Source organism: Erpetoichthys calabaricus, chromosome 12 (genome assembly GCF_900747795.2).
Source record: "Erpetoichthys calabaricus chromosome 12, fErpCal1.3, whole genome shotgun sequence".
NCBI classification, from domain to species: Eukaryota; Metazoa; Chordata; class Cladistia; order Polypteriformes; family Polypteridae; genus Erpetoichthys; species Erpetoichthys calabaricus.
Window position 1 is genome coordinate 50,380,082 of NC_041405.2, and position 27,872 is coordinate 50,407,953.

General features: G+C 40.2%; 2 protein-coding genes across 11 annotated transcripts in view; one reads left to right on the top strand and one right to left on the bottom strand.

The window, feature by feature from the left end:
* The window catches only part of rxfp2l (relaxin family peptide receptor 2, like), a 78,115-nt gene extending 71,052 nt beyond the window's left edge, over window positions 1-7,063 (bottom strand). The window contains exon 1 of the mRNA XM_028816841.2: window positions 6,618-7,063. Coding sequence (XP_028672674.1) covers window positions 6,618-6,669 — 52 coding nt within the window. The 5' untranslated portion in view covers window positions 6,670-7,063. The remainder of the gene's footprint in view (window positions 1-6,617) is intronic.
* yipf6 (Yip1 domain family, member 6) overlaps window positions 1-27,872 on the top strand; it is a 798,052-nt gene that overhangs the window by 226,571 nt on the left and 543,609 nt on the right. The gene's annotated exons all lie outside the window — the stretch shown is intronic.

Below are 27,872 nucleotides of genomic sequence, written 5' to 3' on the forward strand. Positions count from 1 at the left end.
ACTGGTAGAAAAACTTAATTTCACCATGCTTTTATTCACATTATGGCATAATGATAGCCACTGTGGCAGGTTTCCATTTTCTTTTGTGATGTCAGTTTAAATGTTAAGTATATTTCAAAATAATTGCTCTTAGAATCCACCATAAAGCATAAAGAAAATGAGGTGCCTAGTCACAAAATAGGAAAAAGGAGGTACTGACCTTGCCATACAAAAGTCTTAACCTAGACATGAGCAAAAAATGGGAAAGGTCATCTTCAGTTGTACACTGGGTTCAAAAAGAATTAATAAACTTTGTTCCTCTTGTTAGGGAAGCATGGAAGGGAAGTGCTTAATGCATCTACTTCATAGTATTAACCCTAACCCTTGTAGAATGTACTCACTCATCCTGTATCTGGATTCGGTTTTCTTTGGGTATTCCAATTTTCTTTCCATATTGCAAAGACATTCATGTTAGCTTACTGCAACTATAAACTCCTTCAGTATGACTGAATGAAGGTGTTCCCTGTAGTAGAGTGTAATGGAGTGGAACCCATCCAGGGCTTGCACCAAAGGCCAACTTAAGACCTTCCTACAGGCCCCCATGGTTGAGGATCAAAAGCCCAAAACAACACATTAACCCAATCAGAACACCTAGGCACTCACATGTGCTCACACTCTATGACCTTCATATACTGTATGTGAAGAATAAAATCAGGAGCAGTGTTGAAGTAGAAGAAAACTGCAAAGCTTTATACTGGATCAACCTCATCTGTCTTTTCTCTTCATTAATGAATGTAAAAAATTAATTCATGAGTGCAACATCATATCTATGGGACTGCAACTATCTTCTGATAGTGCAGTTAATAAACATCAATGTCATATTTTTTGAAGACCAATACCACTTTTTGCCAAAAAAATACTATGTAACTGAGGGGTTCCATACTTGCAGCATATAAAATACAAGAGTAAACAGAGGATGACTTGCTCAGTTCTGCCCATATTTTGGTGCATTTTATCTCCTGCAGTGGCCTAGTTGTCTTCTGCATTCTTGTTCACATCTATGTCGGTGACTCCACAGAACTGGACCACACTATACGGCTAAAGTTTCAAGAATTGTTGAGGTTCACCCTCTCTTGACTATCTGTAAGGTCACTCCACTGCACTGTTTACAACTTGATCAAAATGCTTGTTCAGATAATTATTTTGGTTTATTTTTTTCAAAATTTCAGGGACAATTTTCAACACAACAGTATCTTTTGCTTTTTTTTTGTGTTTTACTGCACCATTGAACAACATACATGAAGACTACTTCTTTTATGCAGCACAGTAACACATCAAATGGACAATCTCACAAAAGCAACATTTTAGACACCTGATTTGACTGCGCCCCACCCATATCAACTAAGTAGAACACCCATTTTTCTTGTTAAAGCTTTTATTTATGTCTAATTGGATAGGTTTATAATCTTGAGTGGGGTAGGGGTGTCTGCTGGATAACGAATTGCTATGAGTTCCTGTACTGTCAGTTAAGATTGGACCTTTGCTACTTTTAGTCATTTTTTTTCTCTCTGTTACATATACGAAGGCCACTTTGCAAGCAGTTCTCTAGGGTGCACGCCCAATGGTACATCTGGCCATGCTTGCACCTAACGCTGCTGTAATGGACTCCACGTCTCAAGACCATAAAATTGGATTAAGCAAATTTTATTAAAATGAAAAATGGAATTCTTTCTTCACACTGTTCCTACTTATTTTATTACCAAGCACAGTCTAGATTTCAGATGACAGCCTGTTACAGTGTCACTATGCTCTGAAAAAAAGTTAATTGCTACCAGACAAGAATTGCATCCCCCATTACAATAATATCTATTTTGAAGGAACAAAGGGAAACATTCATTAATGTGGAAATGCAGAAAGAAGATGTACTTTAAATACATAAAATAAAAAAACACTATTTGTCAATACCTTCCAAATTCAAGCTGTATGGAGCTATCACATACCATAAAGAAATGTAAAACTATTTTCGATTGTACTTGATGTGGAATATTGATATGAAATATACTGTATAACTCAAAGATCTGCCCCTTTGGGGGATATTTTTGTTTCGATCAAGAATAGTAAAAAAAAGAACTGCAGTATTAGTCAGTGCGGTGGGTTGGCACCCTGCCCAGGATTGGTTCCTGCCTTGTGCCCTGTGTTGGCTGGGATTGGCTCCAGCAGACCCCCGTGACCCTGTGTTCGGATTCAGCGGGTTGGATAATGGATGGATGGATGGAGTATTAGTCAGTCAGTCATCATCCAACCCGCTATATCCTAACACAGGGTCACATGGGTCTGCTGGAGACAATCCCAGCCAGCACAGGGTGCAAGGCAGGAACAAACCCAGGGCAGGGCGCCAGCCCACCGCAGGGCTGCAGTATTAGTGATTGTATAAATATTGCTTCAAGATCAAAGTCAAGGCAAACCTCATGACCCCTGAATTCTTTATGCCCTTTACAACTAAATAACAAAAAGAATTAACAGTCAAACAAAAGTACCAAAAAATAAAATATATTATACTTGATGTCTGTTACAGTTTTTGTTGAGCTGCTCTTTAACAATCAATACTTCATGAAAGTAAAGTTATTTTGCTTTAATGCTACATTTCAGGATTCCATCCATCTGTACTTGGTCTAACATATGTAATCCAATTCAAGGTCACAGGAGGATGAAATTTATCACAATGCTTGTTAAAACTATAAATTTGAATTTATATTGGACTGGATGACCAGCATCATTAAGAATTTCATAAAGCTTTGTCTGCATATTGCTGTTCCACTGATGTTTGATCAGCCACTGACACTCGGCTTTCTTTATCATAAAGGCCAAAGCCCAATCAAAATATCTCAACTGATCACCAGCCTAGATTCCCAACTATTTGCAGAATGTGACTTCGTAAGCCAGTTTTTCATTTTCTATATTGGAGTACAGGGAGTATCTTTCTCGCTGCAATACCTATGACCATAAATGTTGTTTTATTCAAATTTACTTTGCGATTGGTATCAGACCATCATTTAACAAAATTTGATGTCTTGTGTTAAATTTTTTATGAAATGAAAAGTCAGATATGAAAGCATATTGGAAAGGGTGCGAGTAGGAGATTATGCTAAATATTCATTTATTTATAAAATATACAATAGTAAAGCAAAAGCACAATCTTGTGGGGTTTCCTCTGGTAACATTTTTTAAGAGTTATGCATTTCAGTTAAATCTTGCTTGCTGTAAGTTACATGAAAATTGCACAACAGAATTAAAACCAAGTTCTTTCACCTTTTACAGACTAAACAATGTTGAATCTGCTGTTAAAATGTACAATCTAAATTATGATTCACTCTGAGATTTCTCCTGATATTTAGAGGTGTCATTTAGCATTACTAACAAGGCATTCTCAATGCCTGCTGCTGTTCAACCCACCGACTGGTTTGAGACTAAGAGAGGCCTAACCTCCAAAAGAAAATGTTAAAATGCAAAACACCTTGTTAGGAATGATTTGAGCAACTGGACTCTGTCTCAGTTTTCCTTGGTCACTGGCAGAATCAGTTATCCTTTACAAAAATCATTTTAAACAGGTGTGGTAGACCCCAAAGACATCAAAGTCGATACTTATAATTCTATAAGGTAACAACAGAAACAGAACATGTGCTGAAAAATATTTAGGGCTACAACAACATCCTTACACTAAACATTATTATTCAGAGTTGCTCCATCCATGACTCTGTCTGAACATCCAAACAAACAATAATTGTCACACAAAGTGTAAGATTGCCACTTAAAGCACCATTTTTCATCCTAACAGAGTATCAGCTTCTGTTTGGTTACTCCCACAGGAGGTATTAAACAAAAATGAGAATTGTTATCTTTAGAAAAGGCAGCCATCAGACAGAGCAGCTCTGTTTGCTCTTCTGTTGAACAGACTGCCTGCAGTTTTCTCCAAAAATGACAGGAGACACCTGTGAGACTTGCAAGCTACACAATTTATTATTTGAGCAGTTCTGTCAGTGCAGTAAAATAAAGACCATAAAATAACCCATAGTCTGTACCGAAAAGAGAAGTTACAGGGATGAAGAGTTTTTAGGAGAGATTCTTAAACACAACTTGCTCTCATGTGTCTTCCGCCACATGGAACCTCAATGATACTGTTAACTGGCACCAAGGCAACACTTTACAGCAGTACACCCGCAAACCCCATTCACAATCTGTTAGACACAAACCATGCTCGTGATATACTATATATCTGACTAGGTAACTTCTCCCAAGCAGTGTTTAATATTAAGAAGGACAAGTTAGTGCTCCAGGCAGCCATGCAAAATATTGTTTCAGATGTAAAGAAAAAAAAAGATGTAAAAAACTGTGGACCACCCTTGATAGTCAGATGTACAGTTCAACAATATATAATATGTGTTAGCATGTTTAGAACAATATGTCCTACATAAGAATACTAGTAAAGTGGTTAAATTAGCCTTTTCAGTTACTTCATATAAACAAGCAGCAAAGGGAAGCTAAAAATAGACTTTGGGATAAAATAAAGAACCCTAGAGAGCCTCAAGTGGGACAAAACTACGGCAGCTGATGAAGGCTTTGTCTGCATTCACGTGAAGGGTGTCCCTGGGTAAAGACTGGGAACAGATCTCAAAGGAGTTAGTCATTGCCCTTAGTCAATGTGGTCAATTAAAAAAATAGTTCAAATTCTTTTTAAATATATGATATGGTTTGCATATTTATTGCTAAAAATCCATAAAAGGAGAAAATGAATCACATATCACAATATATACATACACATACAAACACATATATACCTGTACACATGGTTTGGATTTTGAATTAAACCCGAATGTATATGTCCCGATTTCCAATTTACTTCTACAGATGGAAGCATACTTGTTTAATAAGCTTTTCATATGTTAAGCACTGGTATATGCAGGTTTCAATTATAGAAACACACGTCTGCATAGCATAAAAAGGGGCTTGAAATTAAAAACAGCAATACAAGAAAACACTCTTCACTATTCTGACTGCTCCTCCCGGAGTTTTAATAGACAGAAATCAGATAAGCCATTTTTAGTCCGACATATACAGTAGCAGGACTGATGCAGTTGTCTGTAATAAAAAATTTACAAGGATAGATAGATAGATAGATAGATAGATAGATAGATAGATAGATAGATAGATAGATAGATAGATAGATAGATTGTCTGTATTCTATTTCCAGTTGTAGAATACACTTGGTGAGACTTACTGTATCTTAATAAGGTCAATTCTTTAGATAAAACTGAAACTTCTGAAATTCCATTATTAAAGATAAACATGCTAATTTATTCTTTTTTAAGATGCGTTAATACACTTCCACAGATAAGTATGTACTTGATCATTGTGCCATTTAGTCAGTAAACAAGCCATGCAGATTGCTGTTGTATAAAAAATGTTTCTTCTCATGGAGCTTAGATAGATAGATAGATAAAATAAGAAAATATTTTTCACTATTCGAACTGTACCTCCTGCAGTGTTAATAGACAGAAGTCAGAGAGACACTTTAAGTCAGCCTTATACAGTAGCAAGACTGATGCAGATGTCTATAGACAAACAGACAGACAGAAAGACATATAGATAGATAGATTTTTGTTCACCTGGAAGAATACAGACATATTTCACTTTTCTTAAATTGACATCTCAGAAAGTATATTAATTCAAATGTTTATTAAGCTTATCTTTTTTCAAGATTCATTAATGCTCTTTTCCAGTTATGTATGCAATTGTTCGCTGTGCCATTTTTGCAGTCAGCAAGCCTATCCTGATGTTTTTTGTGTTAAAAAGCTTTTCCTCCCATACAGCTCCCCAAGCAGTTTAAGCTGATAAATAGATATAGGCACTATATAACGATAGATAGACAGATCGTAAAAGGCACTATATAAATAGACAGATAGACAGACGACAGACAGAAAGAAAGTAAAAGGCACCCCGAGCAGTTTAAGCTGATAAATTCAGGGGTACTATATTACAATAGATAGATAGATAGATAGATAGATAGATAGATAGATAGATAGATAGATAGATAGATAGATAGATAGTAGAAGGCACTATATTATAGATTGATAGACAGATGTGCCCCTTTCCCCTTTGTCTTCCTTCAACTGCATTCAGAACAGACGTCCATTTTTAGCAGTGACATTAGTCAACCATTTATTTCGTGAGTGCACAGTAGTCTCGTTTTCCAGGTATTCCTGCCTCGCTCCACTTCTTTCGCCTCGGTGACAGCCGCAGTGAGCGCCAAGAGCGGTCGGTGCTCTCGTTACGGCAGATTTTCTGCGCCTTGTTTTCGGGCGCACATGGACTCCTGACTTTAAGCCGGGTGATGATTCGGTCATCTTTTTCGACCGACAGTTTTTTCCCCCTGTGGATTTCTTCCGCTTCTATTGACATTCCGTGGAGTGCCACATCCTTCGCTTTCAGACCAAGCAAGTGACTGACGGCAGCGAAAAGCGCGCATTTTCTAAGACCACGCGCACGAACAATTCCCCACAATATAATTGAAAAGCACCCCGGTTTTCTCCATTGGAGAAGCTGTGTCAGACCGAACGAGAGACAGAAAGTGCCTTACGTACCTGCAACGGGAATGAAGGCAGATAAAGAAGCCAGGACGAACAGGTGCTCCATGTGCTCGGCTGGTGCGTTAATCCGCGCCGTCGGTCCGCTGGCTCGCTCGCTCGCTCGCCTCTCCGTTGGATGCGTTGGCACCTCCAGCGCGGCGCCGCTCCGCGTCGTAACACACACACATTCACCGAGAGCGCTGGCTCATTTGCTGCTGCACTTTCTGAATGTGCAGACCCACTGCAGTGGTATTACCCACCCAACGACTCAGGTTTGCGCTCATGTCACCTAACTTCCCTCCTTCCTCGTCGAGAACAGGGCAGCTTTCCGCGAGTGACTCTACAGCCCGCCTTCCATCCGCGGAGGTACCTGTTTAAAGGCTCCGGGACAAGTGGCAGCGCACTGCTGTTTCTGGAGTCTTTTTCCGAAGAAAACGAAGTCGAGCGCATATGAATGAGAAAAATCAAGTCGCAAACACATAGCCCGTTACTTTAAGTGTTTCAAAGGGGGCGGTGGAAAGGACCGTTTGTGTTTTAATCTTGTTGCACTTGTAACGCTTTCGGTATTCTTTTATGTCTGTTGATCTTTCTACACTCCAAACCCCCCCCCCCCCCCCCTTTTTATTTTTCAAATTCCACAATCTAATATCCTCCTGTAATCCAGTCAGCATGTTAAGGTGGGGTAGAAAAAGACTTAAGCATAAATAGAGAGAGAGGATGCACCAGCGGCCCTAAGTAAATGCCAATAATGCCTCTGTTTAAGCTGTCGTGAAACATTAATTAGATAAATGGATGAACTGACAGTCCAGGGAATACATCTTTGAGGGTCCCCTTAGCTGAATGGGCTGACATAAGGATGTAATCTTTGACCACCCGGTTGAAATGACTTCTTAAATAAAGCATCGTTTGGACCACTGACTAAATTCAGATAATAATAATAATAAATTTTATTTATAAGGCACTTTACATTTGTAGTAAACCTCAAAGTGCTACATAAAAAAAATAAACAAAAACACAACAAGATAAAACAATAATTAGAGGCAATTTTGTTAATATGCTTTCCTAAATAGAAAAGTCTTTTAACTGTTTTTTATAACAGCCCACAATCTGCTGTGTTCTCAGGTTCTCTGGTAGGGCATTCCAGAACCGTGGAGCAGCAACTGCAAAGGCTAACCAGAAGTTACCACGTAACATCACCTCAGCACACTTGAATGAAATTCCATGCCATAAAGATACAATCAAGTCTGAATATGAAAGCAATTAAGGATATTGCAATGAGAGAATTACATATGCTAAGCTGAAGTCTTCCATCTGCAAAATTTGCTGAAGATGCACATTTTGATTTAAAAACATTTACATACAGTAAATCCACATATTGAATTGTTGGAGGAGAACACACTAACCTACAAATATAAGGAAAATTCCTTGATTACAACTTGCCTGAAGGAGGGGCCTCAGTTGCCTTGTAAGCAAGCTTGCACATTGTCATCTGTTCGGTTCACCAATAAAAGGTGTCATTTTGCTTGACTTCTCATTGCATCCGTAATGGCTAACACAGTACAACGCCCCACTACTAGGAAAGTTCCTTTAAGTTAGCAGGCTAATGGACAAGTGTGGAAAAGCACTGAAAGAGATGGAGAACATCTGAGTTCCAGATGCTTACAAACTTTCTATTATTATAGGTAATTCTGGAACTTTTTGCAGAGAGTGATGACAGCTTTACAGCTGTGCTTTCTGACACTCCAGTGGCATGGATCACACACATGGGCATCAAGGCAGTACTGTGGATAGAGCTGCTGCCTTGCAGATTCAGCATCCTGGATGTGAGTCACGCGCCTGGTCACCATTTGTGTGGGGTTCACATGTTCACCCTGTGTCATTGTGGGTTTTACTTCATGTCCAGGTTAATTGGATAGTCTAGATAGGAATGCAGATGTGTTCACAGTTGGTACTCTATCCAGGTTTCTTGCCATCTTACAACAGAAGTTTGGATAAGCTTTACGTTCCTTCATCCCTGAATAAGATTAAGCGGGCTGGAAATTGTGCTATATGTTTTGGACAAGGCTAGGTTTATGGGCGCCTATTTCCATCTGGGTTTACATTGATATACTTGACTCCTGCCTAGTTCTGACAGTGACATTTGAGTGTTATCATATTACACTTGTGCTTCTGTGAGCTGTCCTCATGACTTTGGCAGTTTTAAAGAAAGATTGTGGAGGTAGCCTTTATAAAATGGCAAAAATAAAATAGATAACATCCACACACGATCAGAGCAATCTCCTGATGAGAGCAAAGCTAAATTAAAATGTGTGCCATGTCACTGCTTCATAATCTTACAAGCTGGAGCTTTTACTGCACAGCTGGACATACAAACATACTGGAGAAAGCTAAAATTGCTGCTCAGCCTTGTGACTTCTTGGAGTGTGCATCCCATATTCATTCATCATTCTGAGCTCTCCCTATCTGATGTAGTGAGGTGTAGAATCAGATCCATCCATTTTCAGACCTACTTATGTGGTTCAGGGTCTCATGGGGCTGATATACACTCACTGGACAAAGTATTAGGAACACTATACTCATTTTGGGTAGGGCATCTGTTTGCTTTCAAAACAGCCTCCATTCTTTGTGGGATGGATTCCATCAAAATGTCAGAAACATTCCTTTCAGGTTCCGGTCCATGTTGACATGATTACATTAAGCAATCTCTGCACATTAATGATGTGCATTTCCCATTCTGCCACATCTTAAAGGTCTTCTATTAGATTCAGATCTGGTGACAGGAAAGGCCAGTGAAGAAATAATATTCATGAAACCAGTTTGAGATGACTTTTGCTTTTTGACAGGTTGAATTAATCATGCTAGAAATAGCCATTAGAAAATGGGGAAGTTGTGGCCATGAGTGGATGTACATGGTCAGCAACAATACTCAACTAGGCTATGGCATTCAGGTGATGATTGACGGGAACTAACAGGCCCAAAGTGTGGTAAGAAAATATTCCTACATTCTGTCACCACCACCACCAGACTGGACAGTTAACACAAGGCAGGTTGGGTGCATGGATTGGGGCTGCTGGTGCCTAATTCTGATTGATCAGACCAGGCTACATTTTTTCCAGGCTTCAACTGTCCAGTTTTGGTGAGGTTGTGCCCACTGCAGCTCCTGCTTTCTGTTCTTTGCTGACAGAACTAGAACCAGACATGGTCCTCTGCTGTTGTAGCCCATCTGGTTCAAGGTATGTTGTGTTGTGCATTCACAGTTGTACTGAGTGGTGATCTTACAGTTCACACCAGTCTGGCCATTCTCCTCTAACCTCTGTCATCAATAAGGCATTTCCATCCACTGAACTGCTGCTCATGGGATGCATTTTGCTTTCCACATGATTCTAAATAAACTCTTATCGTACTTGAAAATCCTGGGAGATCGGAAGTTACAGAAGTACTCAAACTCAGTAGTGCCATGGTTGAAATTACTGGGTTCACATTTTTTCCCCCATTCTGGTGTTTGGTGTGAACATGAACTGAAGCTCCTGACCTGTATCTGCATGATTTTATGCATTGCCCTGCAGCCATATGATTGGCTGATTAGATAATTGCATGGATAAGCAGGTGTACAGATGTTCCTAAAAATTTCAGTGAATGTGTATCCTGGCAGCACTGAACATAAGACAAGAACAACCCCTTGATGCCAGTCTTTCACAGATCCACCATGTTTAACATTTCAACATGTGAGTAAAGGTGGATTCTATTTCACCACCTTCTATTGTTCTGTCTCAGCAGATTCTTGTGAAGAAATTGTTTTTTGAATAACTGCAAAAGCAGCAAATATGTTGCTGTTGTGCCAATGAGGTCAAAGACCGCCCACCCCAAAAGTTACAGTATGCAGTCAAAGAGGTTTATGCAGAAGCAAGTGTTTCATTTAAGTGGACCTTTTTGAGCACTGTTTAGTGACAATAGAGGGGCTGACTGCTAAAAATTCTGAGTTATCAGAATAACTGTAAATCTGGGCAGAACACAGTGGCATCCTTTCAGACTTTTTCATATATGTAGTGGGGATTGTGATTATGAAACTGTAAAAATGGTGGTCAAGAAGAAGGGCTGGCATTAGGGAGGGTGCAGCTGAATATGGACCTCAGCTTAAGAAGGTGCATAAGAAATCCATGTTCCAAAATTACCATCAAAAATGGGAGAGGTTTGGATGTCAGATTGTAGTGGAATGCCCAGTCCAAAATGGTGGGAAATTAAAAGAGGCTGTCCATGCATTCCCCCAAAAAATGTTCAGAAACCAAGGATTTTATAAAACCATTCCTGTTAATTGTTAAGTTGCTGGATATCATGGCTGGCCTGCACATTGGTACTGTGAGTGCTGTGCAGTGTGGACTGAGAACCTCTGCGTTTTTCCCAGTTGATTCTGGAGTTCGTCTTGCTCCTACTCTGTTCAATGCTTTCATGGACTGGGTGTTGGGCGAGGTCGTGGGGTCCAGCGGGTGTGGGGCATCTGTTGGTGAAGAAAGATTCACTGATCTTGACTTTGCTGACGATGCTGTGATCTTTGTGAAGTCAATGGAGGCTCTGATCTGGGCTCTTGAGAGACTGAGCAAGGAGTCTGAGTGTCTGGGCTTGCGAGTGTCCTGAATAAAAACCAAGATCCAGGCCTTTAATGACCTCTTGATCACAGCCATCAGCAGTGTGTCTGTTTGCAGAGAGAGTGTCGACCTTGTCGAGAGGTTTACTTACCTTGGCAGTGACATTCATGTCTCTGGTGACTCTTCCTGTGAAGTCAGTAGATGGATTGGGAGAGCATGGGGTCGGGGGGGGGGGGGTCATGAGGTTGCTGGAAAGGGGTGTCTGGTGCTCCTGATTTTTTTGCAAAAGGACAAAGGTCCAAGTCTTTAGAGGCCTAGTGCTTCCTGTTTTGCTATACGGTTGCAAGACATGGACGCAATCCAGTGACCTGAGATGAAAACTGGATTCCTTTGGCACTGTGTCTTTTTGTTAGAATCCTTAGGCACTGCTGGTTTGACTTTGTGCTGAATGAGCAGTTGCTCGCAGAGTCCTGAATGAGGTTCATTACCAGCATTATGATGGAGTATCTGTTACGGCATTATGGCCATGTGTTGCGATTCCCCAAGGGTGATCCAGCTCACAGGGTCCTCATTGTTGAGGACCTGAACAGCTGGTCCAGGCCAAGGGGATGCCCATGTAACACCTGGCTGTGGCAGTTAGGTAGTCATTTCTGAAGGGTTGGACTGGACTAAGTGTCTGCCTGGGGGTTGCCAATAGGAATTCCAAAGTGTTTTGTCATTGGGTGGGTGAAACAATGTGCTGTACCAGTGCATGCTCCCTAACCTTACCTGACCTGGCCTGTTAAAATGGTACATTACCCACAAGTCTGCAATTAATGTCTACACCCAGTCCAAATGTGCTAATGTATCACTGAGACACTAAGAGGAGAGACTAGAAATAGTTATTCAGTTTGGAGTTGGCATTGTACATCAAGGGATGCAACTAGGACAACAGTTGTCTGCCTTCCCCACACTATACCATTTCCACGCGCATTTAACACAAAATTGTATTTTCTGTAAGATGATTTGACTTCCATTAAGAACTGGTCATTTTTTTAAAAAGACGTGGCTCTGAAGGAATGACATGATGGTTCCCAGATTGGCACATCATTTGGCATGAGGCTTTAAATCCAGCTATCTTGTTGGAACCCACAGTATTAGGATGCAGATGCAGTGATGCAGATGGAGAGAGAATGTGAAAATGTCTGAAGCCAGGACTGTAGAGTTGTGAGGCAACAGTGACCTCATGCTACAAATTTATTTTATGTACTGTAGCACCTTACATTTAGCACTATCGTAGATCTCCTTACAATATTTTCCACGTGTGTGGAAATGTTCTATTTCATGTGCATGATACAAAATGGAGACAGGATAACGCAAAGTATCACAGTTTAAATCAATGTTGGATCAATGAGAACACTTTCACATCTATGCAGAGACCAAAGCCTTCCACATGTCACATTTATTAAACCGAAAAATGTCATCCCAAACATTTTATCCATCTTTTAAGATATGTACAAGGCATAAAAAAGCTGGCATCTAAGGAATAATAAAGTAGCAAGGCCAAACTCCATTACCTATCATATCAGCAATGAAAGGTAAGTCAAAATGAGTCACTGAAGTGGTGGGATGTCTAAAGCCCATGCAGGGAAACTGGCAGTAAATTAGACCCCTGGGAAGCACTGCCTCACACCTTGAAACTGTCAGCTGGTGGCCGACTTTCTACTCATTTCCAATGTACCCAAGTTGATCAGGGGACATGTACAGCAATTCCATGCTTATTAAAGGTGTACAGTGCTATAGAAATAAATTGCTTTATTAATATTGCCATGTAGGTCTCAGGCAAGCAGGATTAAAGAAAGCAGAGTATTTACTTCTACAAGGAGCATTTTAATAGGCTTCCTGTGCCGGCTCGCATTCACATGGACACTTGAGCAAATGCTTTCCATACATTGCAGTCAGTCTAATTTTATTCTTGTTTATAAACCCGTGAGAAAGATGCCTTCATATTCACTTAAGCTCAAGTGCCTGCATATCAGATGACTCACCCATTATTACTCTTTACAAGAATCACTACCTTGAAAGATAAAAACAGACAGAGAACGTATACCCTTTGAATCATCTGAAAACTGGCAGGAGAGAACTGAGCATACAGAACTGTCTGACATCACGTTTCCAGATACCTGGCTTCAGTTCACTTGCTAACCTTGTTCTTGCACCGTGACATGAAGATGCAATTTACCATGCAGACAAAGCCCCCAGTACATATTCAGTTAGGGGAGTTAGTCCTGTGACTCACAAAAACATTTAGTGTTTTCTGTGGTATTTGCTTAGGTCAAGTTTGGGTTCATATGTAACCAGTACATTTGAAGTGTTATGAGTGCTTCTTCTGTCAGTAATAAATAAAAATGGAAAACTGCAACATTACAGTAGAAACATGCAAGTACGTGGGACCATGCTGGTTATGATAACATGAAGCGTTATTGTATATGGTGGAAAATAACGCAGAAAAAATTATATTAATCTAATTACAAATAGTAATATCATACAAAAACATATTAAAGTAGGTCAAGGAAGTAATAGTTTGGTTCCCACCTAAATGAATGAATTACGACAGCACCTGACTTGATCTAACTTACAACTAGAGTTGAAATACAATGTTAGTGTCCAGCATCCAATTGCTAGTCTTGGTCTATATTTTCCTCTTAAAATGGCAAGATAAACAGACTTGATATGAATTCAGGAATTTGAGACAAAATCTATTTTGCATATTTCAACCAAGGAAGTTAAAAGTATGGCTGACCACAGAGCATGTATTTCTTCTCCATGTCTTGATGATCTGGTTCTCCTTAATGTGGACTACACGTCTCACAGAGCTGAATTTTTTTAATTCTCCTTTCATCCCACACCAGCCTTCTACCATGCTAATACTAAGCAATAAAATTTTAAATCTTTCCAATTCATTATAATAACTATTCATTCAAAATCTGTACTAACCCCTACTCTCTCTTCTGTTTCCTTTTCCAGTGTCCTTTTGGTGGTGGCTTGCACCACCACCATTTACCCAAAGCACCATGATGTTCCAACAATGATGGATGGATTAAAAGCCAGAAGTCTGCATGACCATCATCATCAAGTGACTCCATGAGAACCCTAAATACAAAGAGGACTATTTCATTTATGTTAGGTAGAATGCCCAGAGGGGACTGGGCAGTCTCGTGGCCTGGAACCCCTACAGATTTTATTTTTTTCTCCAGCTTTCCGGAGTTTTTTTTTTGTTTTTTCTGTCCACCCTGGCCATTGGACCTTACTCCTTTTCTATGTTAACTAATGTTGTCTTATTTTAATTTCTTATTTTGTCTTTTATTTTTCTTTTCTTCATTATGTAAAGCACTTTGAGCTACTTTTTGTATGAAAATGTGCTATATAAATAAATGTTGTTGCTGTTGATGTTGTAGTTTTGAGCACACATCTACGTGATCCCCCTGACCACACACTTGTGCCATAGTGACACTTGAAAGAGCCTTAAATCTACTATTGCTAGCAGTCCCACTGTAATACTGCATTTTATTACCATGAAATATAAGGCTTATGCACGAGCACAGTCCTCTGGTCCAGTTTCTGGTGTTGTAACGTTTGGATTACTACAACTCACTACTAGCAGGTGGACCCTCGTGTGTTTTCAAGCCACCACAGATGGTCCAATGTGCAGTGGCCTGACTTGAATTCAAAAACTGGCCTGAATATAAATAGTAAAAAGACAGAAGTTATAGAATTTAACATCTCCTATCTATACCCTTTTGTGGACCAGTTTATGTATCTGTGCAGCATTATAAGAAGTAATGGAGGAACCAACTATGACATACAAGATCACCTTAATGAAGCAAGGGTTGCCTTCAGAACTCTAAACAATGTGTGGCGCTCATCCCAATACAGTAATTACAGTATATGAAACTAAAACTCTACAAGAGCTGCATTTTACTAAATCTGGTGTCGAATGCTGGCGGATGACAGCGTAGGATGTACTGGAATCATTTTAATAATAATAATAATAGCTTCCTTTATTTGCCAATTACAATTTCTTGTATATGGAATTTATTTTGCGTACACCCCAAACTTACTTCGAGTTTTTTTAAGGTCAGCTATTTGTACAGGGTCCCTGCAGCAATTGCAGTGTAAGGGCCTTGCTCAAGGGCCCATTGGTGTAGCATTCCTTCTGTCACTGCTGGGATTTGAACTGGCAACCTTCAAGTTACTCAGCCAAGATCCTTTAGCCAAAGAGCAACCACTGCACACCAAGAGCCTTTGGAGGATATTTGAGATCTACTAGCCACACATTCTTTCCAATGGAGAAAATCTACAGTGATGTAAAATGGATAGCATGGACACATAATTATGAGAAGACTGCGGAGATGAACTGGCCATGTCATTAGGCAAGAAAAGGAATCCATCACTTAAGACTGCTTTCCATTGGACACCAGAAGGGAAGAGAGAGAGAGAGAGAAAGACCCAAAAACATGTGGCAGCATACAGTGGAAGTCGGGTTGACAGCCATGGGTAAAAAACTGGAATGAAATAAGGAAGGTGGCAGAATTCTGCCAGCACTGGAGGAACTTTGTTGCTGCCCTCTGTGCCACTGGGTATGATGGGCAAAATGAAATGAAATGAATGAGTTGAATTCAACCAGCCAAGATGGGTGCATGTCACTTTTCTCTTTAGGTCACAGCTTTGGCTCCCTATAGCAGCACACATTAAGTTCAAGTCCTCGATGCTTGCCTACAGAGTAGTCATATTGGTCAGCACAGTTTATATGAAGACACTGGTGAGGTGCTAAGCTCCTTCTCACCCACTGAGGTCTACCAGTGAACAGCGTCTGGTGATGTCACCTCTGCGTGGTATCAGATTTCAATCTAGAATCTTTTCATATGTAGCTAGTTGATAGAATGAGCTGTCTAAACTCTTAAAAATAAAGGTACTAGATATCCTCTTGGGCACAGCCATCAGCAGTGTGTCTGTGTGAAGAGGGAGTATCGACCTTGTGGAAAGGTTTACTTACCTCGGCAGTGACATTCATGTTTCCGGTGACTCTTCCTTTGAAGTTAGTAGATGGATTGGGTGAGCATGGGGGGGTCATGAGGTCACTGGAAAGGGGTGTGTGGGGATCTTTGCACAGGATGAAGGTCCAAGTCTTTAGAGTCCTGGTGTTTACTGTTTTGCTATATGGTTGCAAGACATGAATGCTATCCAGTGAGTTGAGACGAAGATTGGACTCCTTTTGTACTGTGTTTCTTGAGAATCCTTGTATACCGCTGGTTTGACTTTGTGTTGAATGAGGTTGCTCACAGTGTCCTGAATGAGGCACATTACCTGCATTGTGAGGAAGCTACATGGCTACCACCATGTGGTGCAATTTTTCAAAGGTGGTCCAGCTCTCAGGACCCTCATTGTTGAGAACCTGAGCAGATGGACCAAGGCCAAGGGGATGCCCACATAACACCTGGCTGCGGCAGATAGATGGTTATTTCCAGAGGGTGGGATTGGACCGCGAGTCTGCCTGGGGGGATGCCAACAAGGATCCCGAGCTGTTTCGTCATGTGGAGGGTGTGGCAACATGCTGTACCTGTGCATGCTCCCCAACCTGACCTGACTTGTGGTTTTTTAAAGTGATGCTAAAGAGGAACCATTTTTGGCTCCCAAATGACCCATCCACATGAAGGAACCAGAAAGAACCTTTATTTATTATGATACACAGCAGGTAACAGATTTGTGAAATATCAATGGGATCTGAATTTACAAGGACTTTTGCTGCATATATACAGTAATACAGGCTAAGTCCAGGATTTCTTAATGTGTTAGTGTCCTTCTAGGTAGCCTACCATACATTAAAGATTTCAGATTATTTTCAACATAATTGGAAATTTTTTAAAGCCCAAAGAACCAGCTTCTTATGCAAAGAACACCCCCCAGAATGACATGGTGCTTTTTCAAGCAATGAAGCTATGAAGAACCACACAACTCAATCAAGAACCCTAAAGTGCTATTAAAGAACTGTTATTTTTAAGAATACACTGCTGACTTTTTCAATGTGTTTAAGAAGCGACTGAAAACCCTGCTGTTCTGTGAATAGCTCTCAATTTGTTAATAGATGTTTTTTGCTCTGTGGGTATTTGTCATATTGTGAAATCGATCATTTTTTGTTATGCTAGCTCTTCACTTGTGGCGATCAACATTTGTAACCTGTCCTGCTACATTTGTCCAAAACAGTCCCTAGAAAGATGTTACTTGGTTATGTTGACCTCCTTTGTAAGTTGCTTTGGATAAAAGCAAATAAATGTAAATGCAAATTGTGTTTTCTGAGTATCTGAACTGGCTCTGGAAAGCAACAACGCAGCCTGATATGTGCCATAATTTTATCTCAGGGGAGCATGGTGGTGCAGTGGTTAGCACTGCTGCCTCACAGCTCACCTCCCATTTTTGCCCACAATAATTGATCCAGCATAGTTGGCAGATGCTTCCCTAGTCATCATGGACACTTATTACACAGTTTGAATCTCCTTGAGGTGAAGCAAAATCAGAAGAATTCTGTCATCACTACTGGCATTGTCGACAAGTCAAGTGGTTCTCCTTGCACCTGGCCATTCCCTGGACTTTACATTCCCACGTTACAGACAGCAGGCTGGTCTCGGAACTCGCTATCCACAGCACATAAAACGAGAGAGAACGTCCCAGCCGGGGGCTTTTCAGGACATTGCATCTCGCCAGTAAGAGAAGACATCTCTTTGGCCTTTCTGCAAAGGATTTTGCTGTTCGAAGAAACGCTTACAAGTTTTTAAGCCAGCCAGACACGAAACAAATGCATAATGGTTCCTTCCCACTTTACTACCGTTTAATGTTTTACCACAAGGGACTTAGATACATTTGATTAAGTTGTTAAGCTGTCCAGAGCTGAGTTTAATTGACGGAGAAAAAAAGCATGGATTCCCTCATTAAGGGCCATGTTCAGCATTAGTTGGCATACGGACAATATTAAAATTCTGTTGATTATATCTCAGAGGACCTGCTCACCACACAGATGAAAGCCATCAGCCGAATCGCTTGAGCGCCTCAAGTCTCTGAAGCTTGATTTCAGACTGTGTCTGTCGGGTTGGGTTTCACACTCGGGAACAGACCCAAGATCTTACTGTTACAAGCAAGGAGCGTACTTTGCCAGCCAGCACCTGAACTACATAAATCCCAAAACTGAGACATTCGAGTAGAAAAGGGAGATACGAAAGTCAATAGGTGTCAATAACGCGTCGCATTACAGGCAAAAGAAGGCTTACATTACAGCTACTCCGTAAAAAAAGACTGTAAACTTATAATAAATTATTGGCTACTCATTTATTTACTTTCACAATATTTTACTATCGTATTACCAATGCCACCTTTAGCCTCTTCTTCTTGAGCCCCCAGACTCCCCAACTCGCCCCTCCAAGAATCCACTATCTTAGTATTTCTTCTAAGTGCTCTAATTTAAACATTGAACATATAAATAAACAATTAATAAAGAAAATAGCACACATCACAATCTTAACTATGTTTGATTTGTTTCCTTTATAAATAAATGCCTAATTTGTAATAATAACACTAATAATAATAATAATTATAATAATAATAATAATAATAATCAATGTTCTGTTATTCTTTGCCACCACCACTATTACAATTACTATTACTACTACTACTACTACTACTACTACTAATAATAATAATAATAATAATAATAATAATAATAATAATAATAATATGACTACTTAATATCCATCCATCCATTCTCTTTCGCTTATCCGAGGTCGGGTCACGGGGGCAGCAGCTTGAGCAGAGATGCCCAGACTTCCCTCTCCCCGGCCACTTCTTCTAGCTCTTCCGGGAGAATCCCAAGGCGTTCCCAGGCCAGCTGAGAGACATAGTCCCTCCAGCGTGTCCTGGGTCTTCCCCTGGGCCTCCTCCCGGTTAGACGTGCCTGGAACACCTCACCAAGGAGGCGTCCAGGAGGCATCCTGATCAGATGCCCAAGCCACCTCATCTGACTCCTCTCAATGCGGAGACTACTTAATAATAATAAATACTACTACTACTACTACTACTAATAATAATAATAATAATTGTAATAATAAAAATACTGCTTCTGCCACAACCACTATTACTACTAGTACAACTACTACTATTAATAATAATAATAATAATACTTAATAACAAAAATAAGTACTATTACTAATTCTATTACTACTACAACTACTACTAGTAATAATAATAATAATGGTAATAAAAATACTAATACTGCCACCGCCACTATTACTACTACTACTAGTAGTAATAATAATAATAATACTCAATAACTATAGTACGTACTATTACTTCTACTATTACTACTACTACTACTGCTGCTACAAATAATAATAATATTAATAATAAGAATACTGCTACTGCAACAACCACTATCACTACTACTATTACTACTACTACTATTAATACTAATAATAATACTTAATAATAATAATAATATTACTACTACTATTACTACTACTAATAATAATAACAATGGTAATAATAAAAATACTACTGCCACCACCACTATTACTACTAGTACTTCTACTACTACTACTACTACTACTACTAATAATAATAATAATAATAATAGTAATAATAATGTGCCATTGTGACTTTACTATAATACAATTATTCATAAAAATAGTTTTGCACATTGAAACAATTAATTGATATTGACAGCTAGAATACAGCTAAAATGTAAGTTTGTGTATTTATCTATTTAAAAATCATTGTTTTAACCATTTATTGCATTACAGTTTTTGCCAGTTAATGTAACATTTTTTTTTTTTTTTTTTTTACAGGGTTATTCATCTTTTTCCACAGCAGTGTCATCAAGTTGAGTTTTATGGGTCCCTACAGCCCTTCCTTCTCTTGCCCACCTCACCATTTGGTCACTTATTCCCTGTGTCTCTGGTTTTCTGTGTGAATGAAAACGCTGTAATGTTTGCAGGATACCAAACAAGTGTCCATCAGTGTCCCTGTAGCCAGGACTTCACTTTTAACTGTCATCTTACCAGACATGTAAATGAAGTGGTATGAACATGCACCATACTGAAAATATCCCATGATGCAATGTTGTCTAGTCCTAATATAATTTTACTGTAATTTGCTGTCTTAGGACAGAAGATTGTTAAGCCTACCGTGATGACATGATACATTTTTCATTACAGCATTCTATTGTGAAAAATTACAGATAACTCCAGTTAAATGCTGGCAATTTTTACAGTGCAATAGACAATGAAGAGATCTATCATGATAAGAACAAGAAAATAACTAAGCACTGCCCAAATCAAGCAGCTGGTACAACAGAGCATTGCCAAACTACCAAAGATAACATCTGTGCTCAGAGAATCAGCAGATTGGGGAATTGTCAAAATGCTGCCCATGTCCTAAATGGAGCAGATTACTGTATGTCAGGTGAATTGAGCATCGCGGTAAGTGTGACAGAAAAGGCTTCTTCGGCTTGTCCTGCTTGCCTACGTTCCTTCAATGTCAGATGGCCACAATTATTTTTAACAATGTGTTGCGCGACCTGACGGCTGCAGACTCAGAAAGAAATAAGAACATGCAGTATTTGAACAGAAGTAGGGAAACAATGACACTGGGCTCTCAAAATGTTTCCTTATTATGTTAATGCCACAGTGGCTTTCCTCCAAACAGCCACAAATTGGCTAGGTTCAGCACTGGCTTAATTTAGAATCTAAACATTTATTTGAACAATTTCTGATTTTAGAGGAGAAGCAAACAAGTTTGAAATGCAGGAGAACACCCTCAGAGTGAAGGATAAAAAATTGTCAAATGCATTAAACTGTCAATCTGATGGTTTAGAGAAGTAAAATTACCAAAAAAAAAGTAATGGAATCAGAACTTTTCAGAAAGCATTTTCAAACAATTGTTTTGTATCCAAACCATTCAAGATTCTTGATTCTCGGTTTAACTTTGGTGACAGAGTCACCTTCCTTGTGGTTCACATTGTAGCCTTGCACTTCTGAGATGCCTCGCACTTCCGGGCCGGACAGACAGACAGACACACACACTTCCACACATAGACATTTATATATAGGATAATCACTGTCTTGTGGTTTACTCCTCAAATATCCATCCCTATATCTGAGTATACGAGAAAGTCTAGGAGAGACCACTCCCAATTTTTTCTCTTTCATTTCCTTTTCAAATATTTTATTAAAACAAATTCTTCATGATGAACACACACCAGTGTAAATGGGAGCAAGGTAGGTGGTGAGCTGCTGTGTCCTTTGTCATTTACATCTCATTATTAACTGGCAGCTGGTTAAGAAAAGAAGAAGCAATCATAACAGTGGATGGAATTGTGAAAAGACTAAAAGAAGCAATGAAGGGCCAGAAATCATAAGTGAGTTAGCAAAAAAGAAGCATAAAAATATTCCATGAATAACACATCCTTCATCAGCAATAACTCGCTTTTAATGAAGAAATTTGGGTTTGAATGAAAGTCTGCAGACACTGCAGCTTCCAGGACCAAATCTGAGGATCTGCTGCCAAACTTTAAATGAGTGGGATACTGTAATATCAGAAGTGAAACTCTTAAAAATAGAAAGGCGCCAGAGTGGTTCTTCAGAGCATTTCTTAATAATAATAATAATATTAATAATAATAATTCATTACATTTATATAGCACTTTTCAAGGTACTCAAAGTGCTTTACACAGTAAGTGAGGTGCCACTACAACCACCACTAATGTGTAGCATCCACCTAGATGATGCGATGGCAGCCGTTTTGCAGCAGTATGCTCACCACACATTAGCTGTTAGGTGGTGAAAGGGTGACAGATAGTTAGCCAGTCAGAGACAGGGATGATTAGGGAGTCAAAATGGCCAGGCCATGGTGGGCAATTTATCCAGGGGATACCCCTACTTTTTGTGAAAGATGCCCAGGGATCTTTTATGACCACAAAGAATCAGGGTCTCAGTTTAACGTCTCATCTGATTGACAATGCCATTTTTTTAGCACAGTGTCCCCGTCACTGCACTGGGGCATTGGCATCCACATTCAGACCACTGGTAAGGTGCTCCCTGATGGCCCTACCAACACCAACACCTCTTCCAGCAGCAACCCAAGCTTTTTCCTAGATGGTCTCCCATCCTAGTACTGGCTGGGCCTGAACATGCTTAGCTTCAGGTGGATGACCTGCTGTGACATGCATGTAGTATGACTGCTTGCTTCTTGTGCCCCAATTTTGCCTTTTTTTCCGTCTTTGAGACCCAGGATCGCTGGCGACACTCATATCCTCCCCCTTGGAGAATCTCTGACTCAGGTCATAGCCGAGCAATGGTGTTTGCCTAAACTGCATGTGGTGACCCATCGCAGGACACTCTCAAACTGTATATGGCTGTTTCCCATTGAGTACTATTGTGAATCACGACTCTGTGTGAGCCAGATACAGACAACAGGTGGCCCAAAATGAGTTTAAGAACTTATGTCACATGGGAACCATTATTGGTTCAGAAAAGATCCATCCATATGGAGGTATTGGTTTAGATATGTAACAGGTTGAATAAACAACCAATGCAAGTGCCATGGAAGCTGGTTCTTTGCCAGGGCAGTAGACCATAATAGAAAGATACAGATGGACTGGCATTCCGACTGGGTTGGAAAATACTTCCTTGCCAGGATGGTAAGTCTGCTCAGCACGACAGTAAGTGACTGTTTCCCAGGGCCATTGTGGCGCACTCAAAAAAAAAAAAAGAGTGGCCACAATATTTTTTTTATTAATGTAATAAATTAATAATAAATAAAGTGATGCTATTTGGGAAACAATGGCTTCCTGTTATAGAGTGGGCTATGAAAGCGGACTGTGGAATGAGGCAGTAATCAGTAGGAACGTGTTTCCCACTGAAGTGGTTAAGTCAGGGTAGCAGTAATGGGATGAAGTTCTGCCCACCCCTCAGACGCAACCTGGACAACAAACTGAAAACGGTGTGCTCTTATTGCTGCTCCACTTTACCAATTCCACAGATAGAAGACTTCAGGGCCAAAGACCCGGATTACATTACCATTGACTGAGTTCAGTTCCAGACCCGGTTAATGTAGCTCATCCTCTGGTGGAGGCGAAATTCGCATACACTTTGGGATTTTCTACTTTTGTCCTTTTTAGTTGCTGTGTCCCACTTGTGGGGCCCATAACACCATGTTCTTCTCCTGTGCACACGATGGGGTGGAACTCCCATATGGATACCCACAGTGCAGGCTGGGAATTACACTCTCATAGGACAGCCCTGTTGGGCTTTTTGGATGCCATCAAAGGCGAGCTGCAGGAGAATGTTATACCTTGTTTGAAGGGCTTCCAACTGATCCGGAGATGCTTCTGACATGCAAGGCTGTGGTACAGGAAGTACTCCTGGGTGTGGCATCCAAGAAGCCAGTCAGGAGGAGGGTAGATGTGACTACCAAGGAGGTATGGAAGGAGAGGAAGACCTATTGTTGTACTCTGCTGTATGCAGAGGATTTGGAAGCCTGTTAAGGTATTGTTTTAAATAAAACAAACTCTTGTATTTGAACTCAAGACTGTGTTTTTGTAGTTGTGTCTGGAGTTTGAGGTGCTGCTGTTGAATATACAGATTTGGGAAACACCAAAGGGTCTGTGATTTTAAAGGGACTCTGGATGTATGCTGTAACTCCAGCTAAGTTCAGGTTTCCTTGATATTCTGCTGTACTTTATAGATTTCTAATCTTTCCACATATTAGGAACCTTTTGAAAGCCCAAAGAGCCAACTTCATATACAAAGAGCCCTTTGAAGAACGAAACGGCTCTTTGTCAAGCAACGGTGCTATGAGGAACCACACAACCCCGTAAGTGACATTAAAGGACTGTCATTTTTAAAAGTCAGACAAAGAACTTCTTGTATTTTATTTTGATTTCTAAGTTTAACCTTATAATGAATGACAATATTAACAACTAACTACGACTGCAACACTTTCAGGGGTTGTTGTCTCAATCACAAGGGCATCATGCTTAAGAATATGTTGAGTGAATGGTGCCATCTGTGAAAGACACAATACAAATAAGAATTGAAAAGAATAATTGTTGTAGATTCTTGTCACCCCATTACACTACACAACCTTTCCAGTGATTTCAGTCACAGACCTCGTTTACATAATCTCTTGAAGTCGGGGGCACTTGTGGCACACTCCCGCCAGAGCCAGACATGTAGTGTGACGTCCCCAGTGACTCGGTCAGACCATCAGTCAGCTCATAGGGGTGGGCTTGTGTGTATGTGAGAGAGAGCTAACAGCCAATGAGTGCTCCCCTGAAAGTGTAATGCATATAATGCCATCCTCTCGAAAGAAAGAACGCAAGTGTTTTAGACTTCACAAACAGAAGAGACGTTTGTCTGTCTCATGTCTCGTGTTTGTCATTTCAGAACAGTTTTGAAAAGGAAAAATAAATTGTGGTTGACCTCGCCATATCTGGAAAGCCTTTGTGCAGAACCGGCTCAGTTAATCTGCACATTATTGACTTTCAAATATGGTGAGCTGGAGATACTTTGGAAATATAAAACTGTGCTGAAAAGTCTGAAAAGGGTTGTGTAATCTATCATCCTCTAAATAATTAGGTTGGAACAAAAACCCACAGACTGATCCTGAGAACCCATTTCCTAGATGAAGGGGAATCCTTCTGTGATGTTGTTAATAATTCTTGAATTCTTTACATTTATATAGCACTTTTCTCACTACTCAAAGCGCTCTCCACACAGGGAGGACCCAGGAAGCGAACCCACAATCTCCTTACTGCATAGCAGCAGCACTACCACTGCACCACCTTGGTAATTTTCAAAGTTATCTCTTCACAATCATGGTACAGTATATCTTGTTTACCACATTAAACTGCACTCTAAACTAATGAGTACATTTAAAACATTTTAAAAAAATGTTACTGAGCATTGATAATGCCTCTTGAGATTATACACTATGGACAACAATGTACACCCCAATTCCCCAAACACCCGACACAAAACAGATTGGACACAAGTGTAGTAAACAAGAGGATTTTATTTGTGGGAAACTGTTACTGACAAATGTTTCCCACACCACAATCACAGTTCCAAAGCACACAGTATTAAAGCACTCTGCAACTCTTTGTCTTCTTCCTCTCTCAATCACTGGTCACTGCCTCCTCCACTCCTCCATGTAAGCTTTATCCACATTCCTCCTGACTCTGGCTCAGCTCAAGCATGGCAGGCAGCCCCTTTTATTCCAATCTTCAGGAGTGTTTCTGGTGATGTGAAGATTTGGCTACAAAGTACTTTAGGGTGAAGTTGGAGGCCTACAGAATAGGAACAGCTCCCCCTGGTGGCCCCCATGGGATCTAACAGGGCAGTCCCCCAGGACAACAATACCCAGCATGCCTTGTGGACATCCATGCGGGGATCCAGGCTTGGGTTCACTACCATCTAGCATCCTGAGGGAGACAAAGCCCTGCCACGCCCTATCCTTTCATTTCAAGGGTATCACTCACGACACATATATTCATATTGTTTTAAGAAAGTAAAAAAGTAAAAAGCAAACCATTGTTGTGAGATTCAGCCATTTGAAAGGGAGTCTGGCTATGTGTACTACATTTCGCAAACTATCCCGTTCATCTTCATGGCACCTTTCAGCCCCAGTGGTGCAGAATCACCACAGAAAGTCACTTGCAAGTACTTTGAGTCTGGAAATGAAGGGGGGATGCATTTAAGACTGAAGCCAAGACATACATCTTTACACAAAGAGTTGTAGAAATCTGGAACAAACCATCAAGCCATGAAGTTGAAGCAGAAACTTTGACAACCATTAAGAAGTATATGGATCAGATATTAGGAGAGATTAGCTGTGAACTAAACGAACGAGCTTGATGGACTGAATGGTCTCCTCTTGTTTGTCAAATTTCTTATGTTCTTATTGACTTTATTAATGTTGATGACGAGATGTGAATTGCTGTGTCTGTTCTGTAGACAACTAGACAATAATTAATGAAAAGTCACAATTTGTGATTTCTTATATCCTTTCAGTGTATGGAAGCCCCTTTCTGTAATTCACAGAGATATTGCCTGCTGCTGCTTAAATTGATAATGTATGTGTGAACTGGACTGACATTATAGGTGTTGGCACACATGTGTGCATAGCGGACAGCTGAAGGGCTCTAGTGACTGTAATTCTACTGCCGCTTCAGGTGCCACTGTGTCCTAACGCCTTTATCTCTTCCTTCCTCTGCAGACTGGATGATTGATGGCTATAACACCTCTGATGTCACGTCTGCTATCCGACCACCTGGACCTGTCTCTTCCTGCTGGAAGGACCCACAACCTGAAACTCTGCCATCTTTGACAGATCTGTTTTGAACTCATGTCTACAAAAAACGTCTCCTCAATTATTGAGTGTAATTTGTTTATTTTTCAAAACCAGTTATACAGGTGACCAGGCTGGTACCCCAACTCTTTATCCTTTCATCTGTTTCTCTTACAGCGTCTAGTCATCCATCCATCCATATTCCTCTAAATCCTATAAATGAACACAATATCAATTCATCTTCTGTGCAACACCAATTCCTATTGGGGACTCATCTGACCTTCAAACTTTATGTATCCATCACATCTACTTAACACATTGGCACAGATAATATTATCTGACTATTCATGCCTGGTTGACACCTGAGTTGAGCTTTGAAAAGTGATGGCCGTGTAGAGTAATTGACCTCTCCCTACGTGCGTGTGAGGTAGCTAGATAGTCAAGCTGACCCCTCCCCTGCTGTTTCCAGAACCATCTTCAAGAATTCTTGGGGGAGTCTTTGAGAACTTTGCTTATCATCACAGGTACAGAGGTCATCTGGGTTCAGCCCTATTTTTAGTGTTCTTACTTGCCTTATATGCTTCATACAATACCCTGGCCACTTTTGGTGGGCACAGCCTCAAAGAAGATTTGCCAATTTCTAGTGTCCTCACCAACAACAACCACCTCTTGCCTGCTCTCTTGGAGGCACAAGTTGGATTGTAAATATTGAGCTTAGGCCAAGGCATAAAGCTGACTATCTCCCAAATACTGGTGAAATGATACATGACGACAAGGTGGCGGCCCGTATGTGGACACCCGATGTGGCCTGCTAGTCAAGGAGTAAAGCACACTGTGGTGGGCTCTGACCCCATGCTGGGAGCCACTGAGAATTGCTCGCACTGTGACGGTGGTAACAGTTTTATAGTACACCCTGTGTTTCCAAGATTTCTTGGATAAAAGTGTCTGCTGGAAAATTAATCTAATACAGTGCTCAAAGACAGGCAATCAAAGGAAAATGAAGAATTTGGTTGTCATTTGGTTGTCATTAAAAATGAAATGTTTTTAAAAGCAAATATTGAAGCGTTATTTTATTATCTAAGTGCCCTTCTGCAATAACCAGATGAGTCTTTTCATTGAGTGGAAGTTGTGCCACTTTCAGTGCCCAGGGGCCTCTTCATATGAATCTGTCACAATTAAAATCACAGAAAAGCAACAGAAATACTCATCTGTGTACATCTGGAAACCCAGGAGATTAGTTAATTTGTGACCAGAACATTTACACTGGCAAGAAGCAGTCATGGCAAATATTCAAATTAGTGCAAGCACGCTATTT